The sequence below is a fragment of the Chiloscyllium plagiosum genome, chromosome 13 (genome assembly GCF_004010195.1).
Source record: "Chiloscyllium plagiosum isolate BGI_BamShark_2017 chromosome 13, ASM401019v2, whole genome shotgun sequence".
NCBI classification, from domain to species: domain Eukaryota; kingdom Metazoa; phylum Chordata; class Chondrichthyes; order Orectolobiformes; family Hemiscylliidae; genus Chiloscyllium; species Chiloscyllium plagiosum.
Genome location: NC_057722.1, coordinates 59,803,365 through 59,825,909, shown reverse-complemented (window position 1 = coordinate 59,825,909; position 22,545 = coordinate 59,803,365). Strand labels below are relative to the sequence as shown.

The following is a 22,545-nucleotide window of genomic DNA, read 5'->3' as shown; positions in this document are numbered from 1 at the left end:
GTCCTCCTGTGAGCAGATACTGCAGAGGCGGAGGAATTGGGAATATGGGATGACATTTTTGCAGGAGGTAGGGTGGGAAGAGGTGTAATCCAGGTAGCTGTGGGAGTCGGTGGGTTTGTAGAAAATGTCAGTGTCAAGTCGGTCGTCACTGATGGAGATGGAGAGGTCCAGGAAGGGGAGGGAGGTGTCAGAGATGGTCCAGGTAAATTTAAGGTCAGGGTGGAATGTGTTGTTGAAGTTTATGAATTGCTCAACCTCCTCGTGGGAGCATGAGGTGGCGCCAATGCAGTCATCAATGTAATGGAGGAAAAGGTGGGGAGTGGTGCCGGTGTAATTACGGAAGATGGACTGTTCTACGTAGCCAACAAAGAGACGGGCATAGCTGGGGCCCATACGGTTCCCATGCCTATACCTTTGGTCTGGAGGAAGTGGAAAGGATTCGAAGGAGAAATTGTTAAGGGTGAGGACCAGTTTGACCAGACGAATGAGAGTGTCGGTGGAAGGGTAATGTTGGAGATGTCAAGAGAGGAAGAAACGGAGGGCTTGGAGGACCTGGTCATGGCGGATGGAGGTGTAGAGGGATTGGATATCCATGGTGAAGATGAGGCGTTGGGGGCCGGGGAAACGGAAGTCTTGGAGGCGATGGATGGCGTGGGTGGTGTCTTGAATGTATGTGGGGAGTTCCTGGACTAGGGGGGGTAGGACAGTGTTGAGATAGATAGAACTGAGTTCAGTGGGGCAGGAGCATGCTGAAACAATGGGTCGGCCAGGGCGGTCAGGCTTGCGGATCTTGGGAAGGAGGTAGAATTGGGCAGTGCGGGATTCCCGGACTATGACTATTACTGCCTGTGTGGAGTTTGCATGTTCTCCCCGTGTCTGCGTGGGTTTCCTCTGGGTGCTCCGGTTTCCTCCCACAGTCCAAAGATGTGCAGGTCAGGTGAATTGAACATGGTAAATTGCCCATCGTGTTAGGTAAGGGGCAAATGTAGGGGTATGGGTGGGTTGCGCTTTGGCGGGTCGGTGTGGACTTGTTGGGGCGAAGGGCCTGTTTCCACACTGCAATGTAATCTAGTAATCTAGGAAGCTGTGGGTGGGAGATCTCCTGAGATGATGAGGTTCTGTATGGTCTGGGAGATGATGGTTTGATGATGGGGGGTGGGGTCATGGTTGAGGGGTGGTAGGAAGAGGTGTTCTCAAATTGGTGTTTGGCTTCAGCGGTCTAGAAATCAGTGCGCCAGACTACCACTGCTCCCCCTTTATCTGCTGGCTTGATGGTGAGGTCAGGATTGGAGCAGAAGGATTGGAGGGCTGCACGTTGTGAGGGTGAGAGGTTGGAGTGGGGGAGGGGGGTAGACAGGTTGAGGCGGCTAATGTCCCGGTGGCAGTTGGAAGTGAAGAGGTCGAGGGTGGGTAATAGGCCAGCACAAGGTGTCCAGGTGAATGCAGTGTGTTGGGCGAAGGGGTCCTTGGAAGGTGGGCGGGAGTCCTGATTGTAAAAGTAAGCTCGGAGGCGGAGGTGGCGGAAGAAGTGTTCGATGTCACGGCATGTATTAAATTCATTGATGCATGGGCGTAGGGGGATGAAGGTGAGTCCTTTGCTGAGGACTGATCGTTCGTCCTCAGTGAGGGGATGGTAAGGGGGAATGGTGAAAACCTGGCAGGGCTGGGAGCTGGGATCCAGTGTGGGTGTAGAGCTGGGAGTGGGGGCGGAGCCAGTAACTGGAGTGGGTGTGGTGGTGTGGCGGAAGTCACTGAGTGTGTGACATCAGCGATGATGTGAGGGGTGGAAGTGATGTCACGTGTGGTGCATGAGGAATTATGAGGGGTGGAAGTGGCTGTGGAAGTGACCATAATGGGGGCAGAAGTGACATAATCAATCAGCGAGGCAATGGTGACTGCACGATCCACATGGCTAATGGCGTCCGAGCAGTTCCAGAGGCCAGGGGAATCTACTGGAATGTTTGAGGAGTGCTGGTTATGGAGGTGGGTAGATAAAAGTTTGTTGTACTTACAGTTTTTGATGTTTGAGTTGGAGTTGAAATACTGTTTGTTGAGAGTATGAATTCTCCTGAGGATGTAGTACAGAGTGGGACCTTTGCAATTCTGAGAGAGTGTGGCCCTCAGCTGAGGCAGGGCTGACGGTAGAGAGGTTAGGTGCCGGCGCATTGCTGCGGGCATGGAGCGGAGGATCTTGAAGGAGAACCCAGGCCCATATGTGAGCAAAAACATGCAAGTTAGATTAAACAGAAAAATGTGACTTCTATAATAATATTGTTGACTCTGCTAATTGTCAGTTCTGGTGCCATCTGTCAGGTGACAACATTGACTGTCTGGGGGCAAACAATCCTGAATAGAATAAGAAGAATAAGTGTTCAAAATTCTACAAAGCAGAATAGGATTATTAAGGAAATTGACTTTTCATAATCAATTAAGTTTGGCCCTTATGACACAATCAAGGGATATTGATTCTGACAGCTAAGCATATATTATTCTATATCACTAGAATCAATGTACATTTTAGTACTTTAATATTATATAACCCTTCTCAGTTTGACTTAGTCATAGCGTCCCTACAGCATAGAAGCAGACCCTTTGGCCCAAATTGATGCATGTCGATCAAAATGTCCATGCTAACCCTATTTCCCTGCATTTGGCCCATATCCTTCTAAACCTTTCCTATCCATGTATTTTTCCAAATGCCTTTTGAATGGTGTTAACCTACTCACCTCAACCACTTCCATTGGCAGCTCATTCCACATGCATACCATCCTCTGTGTAGAAATGTTATCCCTCATGTTCCCTTTTATTCTTTCCCCCTACCCTTAAACTTGTGCCCTCCAGTTCCCCAGCCTTTGGAAAAAGGGTGAGTGCATTCACTGTATCCATGCCTCTCATGATCTTATACTCTTCTATATGAACCCTTCCTCATCCTCCTATGCTCTAAACAAAAAAGTCCTTGCTTGTCCAATCTCGTCCTATATATCAGATCTTTGAGTCATGACAACATACTTGTAAATTTCTTCTGCTCCCTTTCAAGTTTAATAAGAAGGGCCTGTGCCCGAAACGTCGAATCTCCTGTTCCCTGGATGCTGCCTGACCTGCTGTGCTGTTCCAGCAATAAAGTTTCAACTAATAACATAATCCCTATAGCAAGTTGACTAAACCTGAACACAATATTCCAAGTGCAAACTCACCAAAGTCCTGTACAACTGCAACCTAACTTTGCAACTCCTATCATGCATTGACTGATAAAGGCCAGTGTGTCAAAAGCCTTCTTCACTGCCCTGTCTATCTGTGACTCCACTTCCAGAGATCCATGCACCTGAACTCCAAGGTTCCTCTGATCCATTACACTCTTTCAGGTCTTACCGTTCACCATGAAACTCCTACCTTGATTTGATTTTCCAAAATCAATCTATATTAATCTCCATTTGCCAGTTCTCAGCCCACTTGTCCAGCTGATCAAGGTCCTGCTGCAATATCTGATAACCTTCCTCACTGTTCATGATACTGCCTATTTTAGTTCCAAAGAATTTCATCATGACTTAAAAACAGAATGAAGGTAACAGACCAGTGTTTCAAAATTACAGGCCAAATGCTCGAGGCCTATATTAAACTAATTTCCTTTTCAGAGAGCCAGATCGTAAAAATGTGCATACTTCAAGGTCGAATAACTCCCTGCTGTATTAACAACTGTTTATCAAGAGAGAGTAAGACAAGGACAAACTTGATTAGCAAGAAAATCATAATCAAACTTTTACACTCACTTCGTTTTAATTTTTAGAATTCTAAAGAGATGTGTTCAAACTTAGCTGAGCTTCATCAATGTATCAGAGTTGGCTTTGTGGCAATGCATTGAAAATTATAATAAAATCATCTTTTGAATGCTTTTATCCAGAACCGAATATTGGCTGAATTTATAGGGATATATTACTACATCTCCCTTCATAAACACTCAGTATAATAATTTGTTTATGTTATGTGATTAAATTGTGGTCCTCTGTATAAGTTTCACAGGTGGCCAAGTGTCTGATCTACAAAGAACTTGCATCAATCGTTAAACGGCCTGTAAGAAAGAAATAAAAATATTCATTGATAATTTTTGGATTTAATGAGAGACTCATACCAATTAAGTGGCAGTAGTGAAAATAAAATCATTGTCAATCTTGGGACACAACAACAGCATACATCTCCTTTACAAAACAAATGCGCAAGGAAAAGTTCAACTTATTTAAGCAAGATATCACAAAAGTATGATTAACAGATTACAATGAACAAAATGGGCCATGGATAAATGATAGTTGAAGGAATCAGTCCAGAGGTTTACTAAGGTGTGACATCAGTCAATGTCTATCACTCTTAAGAAACATTTAGAGATTAAATATTCACACTTTAAGCCGATTACTATTGAGCCTTGTCTTGCCATAGGCCAATCAAAATGAAATTATACAATTGATCATGCTTGGAGAAATGTAATTAACAGTAGCATTAGTGACCAATGTGTGCACCAAATTGGAATCCAAATTTGGTCATGCCTGCTTTTCAATCTGGGATGCAAAGTGTGTGAGATATCTTTATTTTAATATTTGGCACTTTTGAGTTTGGATCTGATGTAATAGTACATGGGTTTTAGTCCACATATTTGAATGTTGAATTGTTTAATGATTAAATTGCAACTAAGTTTAAAGCCATAGTGATTTGTTTTAAACAAACAATATGAGAGAGAAGGTTCTGGAGGCTAATGGAAATTTGCTTTCATTGTGAGAGTTTTACCAGCTTAAAAAGCAATGTTGGTGATTCCAATGGTCATTCTAAATTGTCAAAGACTAATTTATTTCTTTTGATTGGAGGAAAAATTTACAACTTAGAAATAGCCATTAGATTTTATTTTTCAGAAATTCTTCAGAAGTCTTGACTAAAGCTGCATGTCTAAAATTCCTACGTTGTTGTTGCTAAAATTGTTCCAAAAGAATGGCAATAGTACTATTAATAAATCTATTCGCTCAGCATTCGATCATTATGTTTAAATTTCCATACTTGAAGTGCCTGATTGAAAAAGCGAGAGGGGAAAATTGAAATTGAGTTTTATGAAGGCTCAAGAAAGGTGATCAGATTCTCTAAATCAGGAATTTAGTCACAGTTAAGTAAAATGGTATGTACAATTCAGAAATGAATACATCTATTGGAGTGGGGATGAAGAGGTTACATTTTAGTGTGAAATTCAATCTTTAATTGCATTGTTATATGTAACGAGTTCTGTTTATTCTATTTTGTCATAGAGTCATACTCATAGAGATGTACAGCATGGAAATAAACCCTTCAGTCCAACCCATCCATGCCAACCAGATATTGCAACCCAATCTAGTCCCAACTGCCAGCACCCAGCCCATATCCCTCCAAACCCTTCCTACTCATATACCCATCCAAATGCCTCTGAAGTATTGCAATTGTACCAGCCTCCACTACTTTCTCTGGCAGCTCATTCCATACACGTACCACCCTCTGTGTGAAAACGTTACCCCGTAGGTGTCTTTTATATCTTTCCCCTCTCAACCTAAACCCATGCCCTCTAGTTGTGGACGCCCCAACCCCAGGGAAAAGACTTTGTCTATTTGCCCTATCCTCATTTACCCTCATAATTTTGTAAACCTTTATAAGGTCACCCCTCAGCCTCCAATGCTCCAGGGAAAACAACCCCAGCCTGTTCAGCTTTTCCCTGTAGCAACACCCTTATAAGTCTTTTCTGAACCCTTTCAAGTTTCACAACATCTTTCCGATCGGAAGGAGACCAGAATTGCATGCAATATTCCAACAGTAGCCTAACCAATGTCCTGTACAGCTGCAACATGATCTCCCAACTCCTGTACTCAATGCTCTGACCAGAAAGGAAAGCATACCAAACGCCTTCTTCACTATCCTATCTATCTGCAACTCCACTTTCAAGCAGCTATGAACTTGCACTCCAAGGTCTCTTTGTTCAGCAACACTTCATAGGACCTTACCATTAAGTGTATAAATCCTGCTAAGATTTGCTTTCCCAAAATGCAGCACCTCACATTTATCTGAATTAAACTCCATCTGCCACTTCTCAGCCCATTGTCCCATCTGGTCAAGATCCTGTTGTAATCTGAGGTAACCCTCTTCACTGTCCACTACACCTCCAATTTTGGGGTCATCTGCAAACTTACTAACTGTACCTCTTATGTTTGCATCCAAATCATTTATGTAAATGTCAATAAGTAGAGGACCCAGCACTGATCTTTGTGGCACTCCACTGGTGACAGGTCTCCGGGCTGAAAAACAACCCTCCACCACCACCCTCTGTCTTCTACCTTTGAGCCAGTTCTGTATCCAAATGGTTAGTTCTCCCTGTATTCTGTGAGATCTAACCTTGCTAATCTGTCTCCCATAGGGAACCTTATCGAACACCTTACTGAAGTTCATATAGATTACATCTGCCGCTCCACCCTCATCAATCTTCTTTGTTACTTCCTCAAAAAAGTTCAATCAAGTTTTTGAGACATGACTTCCCACGCGCAGACATGTTGACACTCCCTAATCAGTCCTTGCCTTCCCAAATACATGTACATCCTCACGATTCCCTCTAATAACCTGCCCACCACCGACATCAGGCGCACTGGTCTATAGTTCCCTGGCTTGTCCTTACCACCCTTCTTAAACAGTGGCACCACATTTGCCAACCTCCAGTCTTCCGGCACCTCACTTGTGACTATCGATGATACAAATATCTCAGCAAGAGGCCCAGCAATCACTTCTCAAGCTTCCCACAGAGTTCTAGGGTACACCTGATAACGTCCTGGGGATTTATCCACCTTTACCCGTTTCAAGACATCCAGCACTTCCTCCTCTGTAATACGGATATTTTGCAAGATGTCACCATCTATTCCCGACAGTCTATATCTTCCATATCCTATCCAACAATTGCTTTGCGGGTATGAGAAACAAAATAATACCACTTCGTGCACCAACTCCGCATGTGTTAGTTCCCATATATAGCAAGAGATGTGCTTACTGCATCCCAGACGCTGGAACCAAAGCCCAACTTATTAAAGGAAAACATGCCGATATTTAAAACGAAACCGCACGCGTTGTAGGGATGCTGACAAATAAAATCCTCATCTTCAAGAATAACGTGAGTTCTATTGTTTTGCAGTTGGGTTGTCATCTTCGTCTCCGTCATGCAGTTGAATTGTTTTGATTTCGGGTAGAATTTGGCAGCCTGCAGTAGATCACTGACACAGCTGCTTTGGTATTCACGAGAAAACTGCAAAACCAAAACCATTCTTGTGAGACAAAGGTCGTTCTACGATAACGCGAGTTTCATTAATGTGAATTCGCTATAACACGATCGACGAATTGAGACAGTTTCTATAGTGCGACATTTTAACAGGTGTGTTGTTTATAATGCGATTCCGCCACCAGTTGGTGTTGCTATTGTGCGATTCTCTTTAAAAAAAGATTACACCACAACTGAACTACGAAGTTATAGCGGATCCAACTGTATCCGTGATCTGCAGTAACGGAAAACATCGCAAAAAACTCACAATAATAGTCAGCGGCTAACCTCAATGTGCAAGTACTCTATTAAGAGTTACAGGAGTGTACAGTGTAGATAGATTGAGCTGCCAGAGGAAGTGGTGGAGGCTGGTACAATTGCAACATTTGGATGGGTATATGAATAGGAAGGGTTTGGAGGGATATGGGCCGGGTGATGGCAGATGGGACTAGATTGAGTTGGGATATCTGATCGGCATGGACGGGTTGGACCGAAGGGTTTGTTTCCATGCTTACATATCTATGACTCTATGGCTCTCTGACCGAATATGTTTATTTCAATGTTCATCATCCTCAACAACTTCCTCCAATCTCAACTCATATCTGTTGGCACACTCTCCATTCCTCATTTGTGTATTTATTTAGTTTGTGCTGAATTTTCAATTTGGCTGTTTAAACACGAACTGATATGGAATTGACGTGAAAAAATACTATGGCATTCAGAATTATGCGCAGTACTTTGTAACCAGTAACACTTCCTTTTTGACCCGAGCAGAAGGCTTTGCTTTTCGTTTTCTTTCAAAAAAAAATAGATGCAGTTACCTAATGACCAATAAACAAAGGAAACTAAATTCATCAAAATGCAAAATTTCAGGTGGGCAATATCCTTGCCTATTACAGGGAGAGATGGAACTTGCTGGTTGGGCGAGACCCAACTGCAAACCCAGAAGAAATTCAATATGGCCAATTGGTCAACAGGGAATAACTGTTGGAATAATATGCCGTGACAGGGAAAAATAAATAAAAATGTACAAGAACAGATAAAACTAGTGAAGAAAAACGAAAATATCCAGGGAGACGATGAGCTGAGGACACGGAATCAAGATTTCTCTACTTCCATTAAGACTCATTTTCATGCCCTCACAGAGGGCAAAACTGACATGCCGTCAAAAGTGTTCAACCATCGATGTACTGTAAAATAAATGAAATTAATCACACTTTTTTTTCTCATTGCATCTAAATTCATCTTAGCCTGTTAGACGAGAGTTTAATGTAGTATCTGTCTCACTCACACACTAATAACGTGCCACATTATGAAGAGAGTGAATGGACACATAATCGAACAGCGATAATGAAATATTCTAATCATGATCTGGAGATGCCGTGTTGGACTGGGCAAAAATCACACAACACCAGGTTATAGTCCAACAGGTTTAATTGAAAGCACTCGCTTTCGAAGCGCTGCTCCTTCATCAGGTGACAACCACAACTTGGAAGCTCGTGCTTCCAATTAAACCCATTGGACTATAACCTGGCGTTGTGTGATTTTTAACTTTATTCAAATCATGAGGTACATTATGTTGCACTTGGAACTGAGTATTTTTTTAATGTCATGATCTGTCTGATATTGGGTAAAACATACTAGCCACGTTTTTTTTATGCATGTTAGTCGAAAGCGGCACATGGAAAATTAGGTAGAAGGGCTAATAAATTGAATTATATTGCAATGAAAATAAAATAGAAACAACCAGAGAATATGAAAGGCTCATCAGGGTGAGAAGAGGCATTGGCAGAGATATGCTAATCGGAGCCAGGATATAGTGACAGCAGCGTGACAGAGTCTGTCACATGTATTAAACTGTCTTCATCTTGAAAGGAATGTTACTATTCTCTCAAAATTCACACTCGCTGTGGATTCGCACAGAGAAAAACTGAGCACAAGAGGAACATAATAGTAAAGAGACAGATGAGAAGAAACAGAATCATAAAACGATTTTAATAAAAAAAATGCAAAGTGGGAGGAAATAGATATGTGAAATTTGGATTTCTGCTAATGTTATTTCGCTATTAGGCATATATAAGACCCATCGTTGAGAGAAACGGGCACTCATAAAAAAACGAATCTCCCACCTTACATTTAAGTAGTAACCCCGAATATAGTTAAATAACGTAATTGTATCAATTAAGTGTGATAGGGTGGCAAACACATTTACCTGTCGATGTGTGAGATACCAGAATGACAAGTACGAAATACCTCCCAGAGCCAGTCTCCTTCAATACTTAATTACAACTGCCTTAATATATAACTGAGCATTGGATATGTTTCAATTGCTGCTTGTTGCCCATCTCTAAATGCTAGTATTGAATGTATTACGTAATAATTTACAAAGTATTTTCAGTTATCACGCAATGGGACTTGAATGAGCTTCCTCATTATGTTATTCAGCCTTGACATCGAAACAAATCGTACATTTCTTTACAAACACGCAGCCTGCTTAGCAAGAACGAAAACATGATATGCCTTAAGTATTACAATGTTGCAAGTAAGTCTGTCGATTGACTAAATCCGAACTGAAGCGAGGCGTCAGCAGTAAACATATTAAGAGGGCACAAAACGAACTGCGCTGCCGTGTGACCAATGATCAATGAACCAACACCTCGTTAGACATTAGCACCATCAGCATCTATTAAAAACGCAGGAGTGACTGTATCTCAGGTGACTAGCTTAGTGGTAAGTATGACATTGCACGAGCCCCAGCCATGGGCGATTTGCTGAATTCATCTTAATGTCAACTCATCATTAATACCGACAAAACAAATCTGCCCGTTAACCTCAAAAAGGAACAATGTTTGGGATTCTGGATGAACCTGGAGCGCGAGGACTGACTTTATACGTTTCCATTCCTAGTCAGGGTCAAACAGTTGTTGACAGTTAAAGTGAAAGACCATTTCTTGTGCAGCAGACTCCATGTCCGCAATGTCTGTTGAAGCCAAACGAGGGTTCGGGGAGGGTCGTCGCACTAAAAACTTAAATGTTTCCGACAAATTGTATCGTTTTAAGAAACTAGATGGCAATTACCGTAAATATTTTAAGTTTTATGTATTTTTTCGAATTACTTCTGTATCATTTACACCCAGTCTCTATGTCTCTTAGAACTGCCGCCTTCTGCTGAGCTGAAAAGTGTTTTCCGCCTCACGTCACAAGGAATATCTTGCAAGAAAGTTGCCGCCTGGATAATAATTATCTGAATATTTCAGTGACGAATTAGCTACTGGACCTCAACTTCTGCCTCACTGTTCACTGGATCATCATGGCATCTCACTTGGACAAACATGATGGAGACACCGATTTTCAAGACAATGCGCAGAAGTCAGAAAGGCTCTCAACGGTTAAAGTGCAAACTTCAAGGCAAGGTGAACCCGAAAAGGCGATTGTCACAACGATTAATCAACAGAAGATGGGGACATCACCATCTTCTACCAAGGATTCAAGCACTCACATCTCAGTAATGATATCTTCCGCAGAATATCACAGTTGTATGAAGGCAGCGGAGACATCTTTCAGACAAATGCTTCAGAGGATGGATGAATGGGAGAAGAGGATTACTTGTATTTCTTGTAAATTGGAAGAAATTAGCTGCGAACTGCAAGACAGCACGGAAACTGTGACCCACCAGAAATACATAGCCCATCAAGAGCTCAGGAGTGGCATCGAAAGACGTTAATAACTTTCAGATGGCCGTGCTGTCATTGATGTTTTTTTTAATATTTTCACAGACCTTCAAGGAGCTGGTTGCGGTCCATTCGGCTCGTGTACCTCGCACGTCCTTAAACAAATTTGTAGAGATAATGTGAAGGAGGTACACAAAATGTTTTTAAAAACAGTTTAGTAGCGTAAAAATAGATACAATATTCAAAAATAACCTAATCCAAGGTGTTGGGGGAAGGATGAGGGATGGGGAGGTGAATAGCGTAACCTTACATCTGGGTAATTCACGATGAAAACTTGGAAAATTTTCTTCTTCAAAATGATTGAAAATTTCACGAATCAGATTGGTAGATTTCTTTTCGGTCAAAATATCAGAGGATAACAGTAAAGACGAGGAAACCATGTTGTCGTGTTAATGAATCATGTTATAATGAATGCCAAGCATGTTGAAAGCTATTCAAGTTTCCCTGCTGTTCTGTTCTCACCGCAGTTTCACCAAGTCTGTGTCCGCACCAACTTGGTGCAGAAACCAATTCACATATCATCGAATTTTTGGAGAGTGACCTAGAGCCTGCTGGCTTCAGACCTTTGCAAGCTTTCCAAAAGAATGAAGCCACCCCTTTTATTCCTTCCTCTGTAACATGTAGCCTGACAACTGCGTGTGCCTGGGGTTGCCTGCTACTGTGACATAAGTGTGAGTTCTACCATCTAAAACCAGCCTTTCCTCAATATTGTCAAATTCAATAAACACCCATTCAAACACTGCATGTGGAGCACACGCAAACAATTCCACTTGCAAAAATAACAGATCTGGTGTTAAAAGTTATTTGAATGTTTGGGTGTCATATATGTAACTCTGAATAACATTGGATTGGCCATAAAGAGCTCCTGTACATATAGCGGAGTCTTCTTTCTCATTTGGAGATTTGGTTGAAGAAATTTGTCAGAACGTTGCCAGCATGGGATGAGCGATGTTCCTTGTAGATGGGATGTCAGATGTAGGTGGTGGCCCTGAATTTAACATACAGGATCAGGCTTTTCAAACAGCCATGTAGGTGAATTGAGGATTATTTCTGCTGGCATTCAGTTGTCTCTTTCTACTTCCAGATCTTGGTTGTTTTGTTGCATGGCCAATTTCTGGCATCATCCTCTTCCCCACATTCTTGAACAGAATGTCTTGTTATATGGAATGTAGTTACATTTGAAACAGAGTGTGTGTCCTCTTGTTTGTTTTCTGAGACCAGATTTCATGTATGAGAAGTAGCAGCCAATATCATCAGTTTGGAAAGCTTCTTGGCCTATCGTAGTCATATTAACATTTTGATATTAGATACTTAGTATAAATATATTTTTATGCTTCTTGTAAAATAATAATGATTAATTTTGTCGTCACTTCATGACGAAAGCAATTGACGCTGAGCATGAATCATTGGAACTCTCGCTGTTTTTTTGAAAATCTTTTTAAGAAAATCCCATGGAATGCTTGCCTACTTTAACCTAGAAATCAGCTCGAATTACAAACTGAGCAATTTAATTCTGGGAAGCCTACGCATCAAATATCTGAAAATGGAAAAGTGACTCAAGTCACGTTCCCAATCGGAGACAGGGTATAATGAAGGATCTTTGATCAATTAATTGAAGTCTAACTTACTGATTTCATTTTAATTCAATGCATAAAAATGATGCAGTTAAAGAACATTCAGGAGAGACCAAGCCAAATGTGAAATCGACATGGGGTAACAGATGTTTTGGATTTTTTTAAAATGCTGACTAGTGGAAAATTAGAACTCAAATCCTTTGTTGAAATTAGTGGACATTATTTGTTTACAGTGAAACAAACTAATTTGCATATAATGCTTGACTCAAGCCAGATCATTCAATCTCCACCACCTTTCTTTCAACTCTTGATCTTTTATGTGATGAAGTAAAATCTTTACATAACCCACACTGATTTGGATACTGACTCTTTCAGAGTGGGTCAGTTAATTATGAGTGAATTATCTTTTCTTTTGTGTTTCTTGTGATGGACAGTTAGGGGACACCAGCCATATTCAATGTTCGACAGCACATTGTCGAACAAAATCAATCAAATACTCAAGTGGAATTTGATCATGAGTTGCAATTTCAGAACATTTCAGTTCAATCAATGATATTTGTCAAAGATCAGATGTAAGTTTTTGTTACTAGATTTTCGACTCCTGCGATACACGTATATCCTGCCTCTCCGAATTGCTTTCACACACACTACTGCTCAAGAGCAATCCATGAGCGATGGCATGTCGATTTATTTTGAAGATATACCGTAGTTTAGCCCTGCTGCTTTGTGGTTCAGAGTGACGTTAACAGGTTGAGTTCGATTCCCAAACCACATGAAATCACCAGATAAGCACTTCTTCAATGTCGCCCCTCGCTTGAGATGTCTTAACCCTCCATTTAAGCTGACCACCAGACATGGTCTCTAAAGAGAGAGCAATGCTGCAGCCCTCTGGGAGAAAAGCCACTTGCTTATAGAGTCATAGACTCATAGAGATGTACAGCATGGAAACAGACCCTTTGGTCCAACCCGTCCATGTCGACCAGATATCCCAAACCAATCTAGTCCCACCTGCCAGCACCCAGCCCATATCCCACCAAACCCTTCCTATTCATTTACCCATCCAAATGCCTCTTAAATGTTGCAATTGTACCAGCCTCCACCACGTCCTCTGGCAGCTCATTCCATACACGTACCACCCTCTGTGTGAAAACGTTGGCCCATAGGTCTCTTTTATATTTTTCCCCTGTCACCCTAAAACTATGCCCTCTAGTTGTGGACTCCTCAACCCCAGGGAAAAGACTTTGCCTATTTACCCTATCCATATCCCTCATAATTTTGTAAACCTCTATAAGGTCACCCCTCAGCCTCCGATGCTCCAGGGAAAACAGCCCCAGCCTGTTCAGCCTCTCCCTATAGTTCAAATCCTCCAACCCTGGCAACATCCTTGTATATCTTTTCTGAACCCTTTCAAGTTTCACAACATCTTTCTGATCGGAAGGAGACCAGAATTACACGCACTATTCCAACAGTAGCTTAACCAATGTCCTGTAAAGCCACAACATGACCTTCCAACTCCTGTAATCAATACTCTGACCATTAAAGGAAAGCATACCAAACGCTTTCTTCACTATCCTATCTACCTGCGACTCCACTTTCAAGGAGTTATGAATCTGCACTCCAAAGTCTCTTTGTTCAGCAACACTCCCTAGGACCATTCCATTCAGTGTATACGTCCTGCGAAGATTTGCTTTCCCAAAATGCAGCATCTCGCATTTATCTGAATTAAACTCCATCTGCCACTTCTCATGCCATTGTCCCATCTGGTCAAGATCCTTTTGTAATCTGAGGTAACCCTTTTCGCTGTCCACTACAACTCCAATTTTGGTGTCATCTGCAAACTTATTAACTGTATCTCTTATGCTCGCATCCAAATCATTTATGTAAATGTCTCTGGCTCAAGCTAGTCCAGAGCACTGACGTGATTGCTTGGCCTTTTCAGCATTAGATTCGTGTGTTTATAAAATTTGTAAAAGGAATTGATCTGCTGTCTCGTAAAATAAAATCCTAATGATAGGTGAGTGTAGTTTTTATTCATTCAGCAAATTATGCAGCGTAAATTATTTTCTGAAAATGTTAAAGGAGCGTAAATTGACAGCAGAACTGTGGATACTTAGTTAGATTCAACATCCCTTAATTAATGATAGGAACTGGCATCAAACGTGAAATTATTTCTCCCCGCGTGACTACTTATGGAGCTTAATTCATGGTTGCCAAGAGTTAGCTTCAGTTGCAGACATATTTACTAAACACCTCAGTTTAAGATAAAACGTGATTGCAGCCACTCCCGGCCTCGAGGTGAGGCCCAGCGCAGTCTGAATTGGAAAGAGTGTTATTCTGACCTCTTAATTCTCAATTTGTCTAATTTGTTGATGAACTTTATGTTTATTTATTTTCCTCATTTTTTTTCTCAGAATTTCTACTGAAGAATCTGCACCTCGGCATAATGGCACAGAGGTGAATCGCTCTGTTAATTAAACCAAACAGGCTGCTCAGCTTGCCTCACCTTGCAATCTTGTAATTTTCAGCTCTGATCTCCAGCATTTGCAGTCCTCACTTTCTCCTAGTTCACCTTGTAATCTGTTAAAATACGAGGGACAGATAACTCCTAAATTTCACTATTTAAAGAAAAACACATCAATTCAATTTTTAACTGTGAAAGTGAAAATTAAGCAACAACTATCCACAACTCCAAGCCCCCTTTTCTCTTAACTGCTTACTCTCTGCCTCCATCTCTATAATGATATGCTGTTCCAATAAGACACTTATTAAAAATTACATCAACTTAATTTCAAAACCACACAGTCATTCGCTGTCTGCTTCTGCGCCTTCACTCTTCCACCTGTTTATTTCCCCGGGACAACTTCTTTCTTCTTACTGTGAGTCTGTTTCATATGAAAAACTACTTTTGATAGTTTTTAAAAAAGAAATTGAGATGGTAGATGGGCAATTAGCTCTCCATGGGTTTCTCCCTCTAAGGCAGTTACTCTCTGACCAATCTTCAAATGTCCACATTTTATGTGCCCCCCCCCCAACCCCAACATCAGATCATCTCATTGGTTCAATGTTGCCAAAGCAATAAATTCAAGGTCGATTGGGTTTTAGTATCGTGCGGCATAATTTAAACTAATTGGTTAAATTCTAATTGTTATCAAAACAGCAACCAAACCTCAAGTATCTATCTCACAGCCAGGTGGTACATGTTTTCAATTTTCCAGTACACTGTCGGACTGCCATCTAATGCTTATAAGCTCTCAGTTCAGAACAGCATTCTCTTTCTCTTAAAAGTACAGTACGTGCCTTCAACTTCATAAAGTAGGTACCTTGGTGCCTAAGATGGTCCTGTAAGTGGCGACTTGTAAACTTTTCGCTGTATTCATGTGAGTACATGTGATAATAAAGTTAATTCTAAAATTCTAAAAGTCCTTACCACTCTATTTGCTGAGAATACAATTGCCCGAGATGATACCAATAAGAGTGACGACTGCACAGTCCTTGTGGACATGAGCTCCTGTCTTCATGTTGAGTTCTGTAACTCCATCGCTATGCTAAATGGGACAGACTAAGAACAGACCTAGAAACTCTAGACTCTATATCCATGAGATGTTATAGGCCATCTGGAGCAGCAGGATCATAGTCCAGAAGAATATGCAACCTTATGGCCCAGCATATCCCCCACTCAACCATTCCATTCAAACCAATGTATCACCTTGGTTAAATGGAAAGTAGAGGAGGGATGACAGGAGCAGCATCAGTCACGCATACAAAAATGAGGTCACAAGCTGGTGAAGTTCTAATTCAAAACTATGTGTATCAAAAGCACCATCAGCATCAAGTAATAGGCAGAGCTAAGTAATCCCACAACCAAGTGGTCAGGTCTCAACTCTGCAATCTTGTCAAGTCTAATCTTGAATGAGTTGGAGCTTCATAGAGTTGTACAGCGTGGAAACAGACACTTCAGTCCAACTTGTCCATGCTGAACAGATATCCTAATCTGACCTAGTCCCATTTACCAGCATTGGGAACCTTTCCTGCTAAACCCTTCCCATTCATGTACCCATCTAGATGCCTTTTAAATATCGTAATTGTATCTGGCTCCACCAATTCCTCTGGTAGCTCGATACATACATGCTCAACTATCTGTATGAAAATGTTGCCCATCAGTTCCCTTTTAACTCATTCTCCTCTCACCTTAAGTCTATATTCTCTAGCTTTGCATTCCCCTATCCTGGGGAAAGGACCTTGGCTATTCACCCTACCTATGGTCTTTATGATTTTATAAACCTCTACAAGGTTACCTCTCAGTCTCTGAAGGTCCAGGGAAAAGGAAAACACTAGCCTATTCAGTCTTTCCTTATAACTCAACATCTCCAATCTCATCAATATCCTTTTTCGTCCTTTGTGAACTCTTTCAAGTTTTCCAGCATTTTTTCTCTATAGCAGAGAAACCAGAATTGAACACAATACTCTAAAGGTGGCCTTACCAATATCCTGTAAAACTGCAACACGACATCCTAACTACTATACTCAATGCACTATACAATGAGGGCAAGTGTGCCAAACATAGCCTTCTCCACCTGCGACTGCATTTTCAAGGAACCTGCACACTTAGACTCTTTGTTCAGCAATACTTCCCAGTGGCCTACTACTAATTGCATAAGTCCTGTCCTGATTTGTCTTACCAAAATGTATCATCTCACATTCATATAAATTGAACTTGATCTGCTACTGCCTGGCCCATTGGCCCATTTGATCATGATCCCACTGTGCTCGAATGTAAACTGCTTGACTGTCCACTGCATCACCAATTTTGGTTTCATCTGCAGACTTACCGAACATTCCTTTTATAGTCACATCCAAATTATTTATATAAGTAATGAAAATCAGTGAACCCAGTACTGATCTTTGCACCACATCACTGTCACAGGCTTCCAGTCTAAAAAACAACGGTCCACCACCACTCTCTGTCTCCTACCTTTGGCGGTAGGGCATTAAACAACACATTGGATGAGGCAGCTCCACAGATCCTCATCCCCAATGCTGGGAGACCCCAGACTATCGTTGGAAAAAGGAAGGCTAAAGCATTTGTAGAAGTATTCAGCTACAAGTGTGGAATGGATGATCCATTCGGCATCCTCCAGGTGCGAGTTTTCCGAAAATTCAATTGAATAAACAGTTGGAAACAGTCCATACTGTAAAGTTGATGGATCCTGACATCATTCTGACTGAAAATTTGTGCTCCAGAATATGTTACACCCCTGGAGAGCAGTTCCAACGCAACAGCAACTGTAGCATTGACTTGACGATGTGGCAAATTGTCCAGGTATCTCTTTAACACAAATACCTGGACAAATCCATCTCGGCCAAGTACTGTCACACCAGTCTCGTGTCGTTCATCAATGAAGTGATAGAACGTCATCATCTGTGCTATAAAGCAGTACCTGCTCAGTAATAACCCGCTCACTGACGCTCACGTTGGGTTCCAGTAAGGCCATTCAGCTACTCACATCATTACAGTTCTGGTTCTAACATGGGACAAAATTGCTGAAGTGCAGAGGTAAGGTGAGTGACTGCTCTTTACTTGAAAGGCGCATTTGATTTGATGTGGCATCAAGGGGTCGCAGCAAAGCTGAATTCAATCGGAATCAGTGGACAAACCCCATCTGGACTTGTTCTGTGAAGATGGACGTGGTATTTAACAGGACCTTCATCTTAGCTGCAGGACACCTACAAAGGGGTCCTCAATGTAGTGTCCTCGGCCCAACCATTAAAAATTGTATCATCAATGACCTTCCCTCCACAATTTCGTCAGAAATTGGGATTTTCGCAGAATAACCAACACTGTTCATAACTTGCTGGATACTAGAATAGTCTCTAGACAAATGTAGAATGATTTGGGCAATATCTCGGCTTATGGAGAAAAATGGTACTTAATATTTGCTTGACACCATCCAGTACAAAACAAGCTGCTTCACTGGCACAGCACCCACAAACAATCACTCGTTCTATCATCTATGTTCAGAAGCAGCACTGTGTACCACTACATGATTCTTGGGTAGCACGTTCCAAACCCACGATTACTCCCACCTAGGACAAACACAGCATACACATAGGAATATCACCGCCTGCAAGTTTTCTCCAAACTACTTGCCATCCACATTTGAAAATATTGTGCAGTTCGTTCACTGTCACTTAGTCAAAATCCTGGAAGTCCCTCTCTAATGACATTGTGAGTGTACCAAATGTCCCATTCATGCCCCATGAGTAAATTTAAAAGAAGTTTCATACCCTTGTACAAAGCAAACATCTACTGACCAATTCTCACTTCCGTTTTCAAAGAAATGCTTGGTTTTGCATATTGGCGCTTAAAGTCGTAAAGATCAAAAAGATCGCTCTTCAGCCCATTGAATCTGAGCAGTGGATGATACGGTATGACCACCATGATGCCTGCCACTAACTAATTTATTCAGATGAGCTGACGAATTAACATCTGCTCAAGCGAGGTCGACATTTCAATTCAATTTGAAGGAAACAAAAATTGAACGTTTTTGATCTCACATCCACATCAGTTTATGAGTGTGCATTTTAAAAAAAAAATGGCACCAACAGATAAGGCAGCACTTTTCGAAGAATGACTTAGAAAGGGGCAATCTCAAAAGAATCCATGATAAACTTGGATTGCAAGGAATTAACTTCAACGATCATTGCCGTCGCAGCAATCTCAAAAACAATAAAGGTCTGGAAATTATTGTATTGCTGTTTCTCGGCATCGAATAGCTGCAAATAGTAAAGCTGTGAATTGGATGTTTCAGGAGAATTTAAGGTCTTTAATCTTGTCTAAAAGTCTAATATTTGATTTAATTTAGCAATAAACTGCACATTACTGTTTAAAAGAAGCAGATTACCTTTTAAAAGAAATAAATCAAGATTATTTCAGGCCAAAACAGCAATATACAAGCTCACTTATTTAACAAAGTAACTAGCTTTAACAGATTTATTTTGCTTTATTGTTTGTCAAGGGTATAACTGCATTATACATGTCACTCTGTGCACTGAGTGTGTCTTCAATACATACTTGGATGGGTGAAGTATTAGATGAGGACGAGAACAAGGAATTAGATTACATAAAATGATTTGCACAATAAAGACAATAGGACAGGCGTTGTATAACAGCCACAACGCGTAAAAGATCCTGGTTGCGCAGGAATGAATGGCAACCACATCTGCAACAAATAAAAGCAACCTGAAGAATACAGAGAATTGAACTTGAGTTCGATCTGCATACGTTGTATCACTTTAGGGAAGTCAAAGATACTTGGATGTTTTGTTTCAGAAATCCGTCACATGCCTTGGGTTAACATCACCTAAGATGCGTGATCACCTCCATGTAGCCTTTTCTGCTTTCCTACTTCAAAGAAATGTTGCTATTTGTTTGTCTCAGAATGTAACAAGCACAGTAGATAAGGCGAACATTAGTCATAATACATGAAAAAATTCAGAAATTTGTTTGACAAAGTCCCACATTAGACGTTGGTTAAAAATGGCACATGTGATTAAGAATTAGGCATGGATTTAAAACTGATTAAAACATGAAAGTAAGTGTCAGAAAAAAATGATCATTTTCAGGTTGACAAAGTGGAATAAGTAGGGAATTGCGAGGTTCAGTATTTGGGCCCCAGCTATTCATAAGATAATTCATGGAGGAGGATAATGATATTAAATACAATATTTCTTTGTTTCGAAAGAAATGTTTACAAGTGAGTGTGAATTGTGAGGAAGATGCAGTGTAGACTTCAAGAGGATATGGATAGGCGACATAAGAAGACAAAAAATTGCACATGGAATGCCATGTCGAAAAAGATGAGATAAAGTGTTAAACTTCATACAGACTTGTGTCCTTCATCATGAGATATCGAAAGTTAATTTACAGATAAAGAAGAAATTCTGAAGGCAAATAATATTTTGCAGAAGAAGATTTAAGTATAGGAGCAAATATTTCTTACTGCAAGTATATAGAGCAATAGTGAGGGCACACCTGCAAAATTGTGTATAGTTGTGTCTCCTTTTCTATAGAAAGGTACATTTGTCACAACAGGGAGGCCAACAAAGGTACACCAAAGTAATTCCAGGTAGGATCCATTATGAAATATTAAATAGACTGGACCACGCTTATTCTTTTGAGTTGAGAAAAATGTGGTGCATTCTTATTCAAAAATATAAATTTCTTGCATGGATCGACACCTTAAGATGCGTCTCTTGGATGGGGGTCTAAAACCAAAAGAAAGAACCTCAGAATAAGTGCAGGTCATTTTAAACTGTGATTAGAGGAAATTCTTCACTCAGAGGGTGAAAATATTTGGAATTTTCTGACCCATACGGTTGTGAAGGGTCCAGCATTTTCTACAGTCAAGACTGATATTGATAGAGTTCTACACATTATGCCCGTTCAGTGATGCTGGGAGAGTGCAGGAAAACAGTAGTAATGTATATGATCAGCCATTTTCTCTTTGATTGTTTGACTGATCGACTTCTGTTTCTATTTCTATCTTATTATGTCCTTGAATCTGTTCCCCCATTAAATTAGATCAGTATTCATCGGCAACTATTTAATATTTGCCGAGGAAAATTTTCTAGGAGAAAGTGAGGACTGCAGATGCTGGAGATCAGAGCTGAAAATGTGTTGCTGGGAAAACGCAGCAGGTCAGGCAGCATCCAAGGAGCAGGAGAATCGACGTTTCGGGCATGAGCCCTTCTTCAGGAAAAGGAAAACATTCCTGAAGAAGGGCTCATGCCCGAAACGTCGATTCTCCTGCTCCTTGGATTGTGCCTGACCTGCTGTGCTTTTCCAGCAACACATTTTCAGCAGCGAGGAAAATTGTGTCAATCTCAGATTTGATCGCAGTTCCATTTACCAAACTTGAAGTGACTTGTTTGAGTGTCCATATTTCCATTGCCTCTTACATAGAGAAATATTACATTTCAACATTCTCAATGGTTGAGACCTATTTTTGAGGTTATGCGAGTTTCAGATTTCTCCACCAGATATCATTAGCTGCATTCGAGCTACACTATTGATCACTTTAGTCTTCAACGTAATTTAAGTGTTGTTTGCACAATCTATCCTAATAATTGAACCTTTTTTATGCATCCTGGATTATCTTTACTTAATCTAAGCTGTACACATCTGCAATGTCTTCACAAAGATCATATGGTTTGGGAGACAATTCTTTCCACTCAATCATTGCCACAACTCAAGAAATGGGAAATCATGAGATATTAATGAATGTGCGAATTTTGCCAATAAATGTGCCAGCAACTTGAGTATGTCAGTTACACCTTTAATTTGGTCAGCATAAAAATCAGAAGGGCATAGTCAGCAGAATGAAAGCAAGCTTTGAGAAGCTGAAGGCAATCCTAATCAATAAACCAGTGCTTGTCTCCTCCTCCCCCCGTCCCGATTTTTCAAAATATTTTAAAATGATGGTTAATTCTAATGACTTTTCACAGTCTTTTTACAATATGACGAGCTGTGAATAAAGAAACCAGACGAGTATTTTGGCACTAAACGAAATCAGCATCAGATGAAGTATTCTACTGTAGAAAATGAACTTTGAGAATTATTAATGGGATTTAATATTTTGAAGTCTACTTCAGACATGATAGAAATTAAACATTATGCTATACAGTCTAATCCGCTGGTGGTCATTGAATTTTTTTTTAAATTGAAACGTGCGAGAATTCAAATGAAAACTATAATTTAAACAAGTTATTGTACAGATTACTAACATTTTTGCAAATTATAATGTTATCGTTACATGCATTGTCCCTAGTGTAAAGTGATGGAAAAAGTCAAAGTTTTAAGAAATGCTGAAGGTTTGTAAAAGACTGAGGGGCAAGGAAGGCTGAAAGGATGTCAGTCTCTTATTTCGTTGTGAAAACAACACAT

The 22,545-nt window shown here is 40.7% G+C and overlaps 1 protein-coding gene across 1 annotated transcript in view; it reads right to left on the bottom strand.

The window, feature by feature from the left end:
- Positions 1–7,303, bottom strand: part of LOC122555632 (EEF1A lysine methyltransferase 3-like) — an 11,292-nt gene extending 3,989 nt beyond the window's left edge. The window contains exon 1 of the mRNA XM_043701630.1: positions 7,034–7,303. Coding sequence (XP_043557565.1) covers positions 7,034–7,303 — 270 coding nt within the window. The remainder of the gene's footprint in view (positions 1–7,033) is intronic.
- Between the last annotated feature and the right edge of the window lie 15,242 nt (positions 7,304–22,545).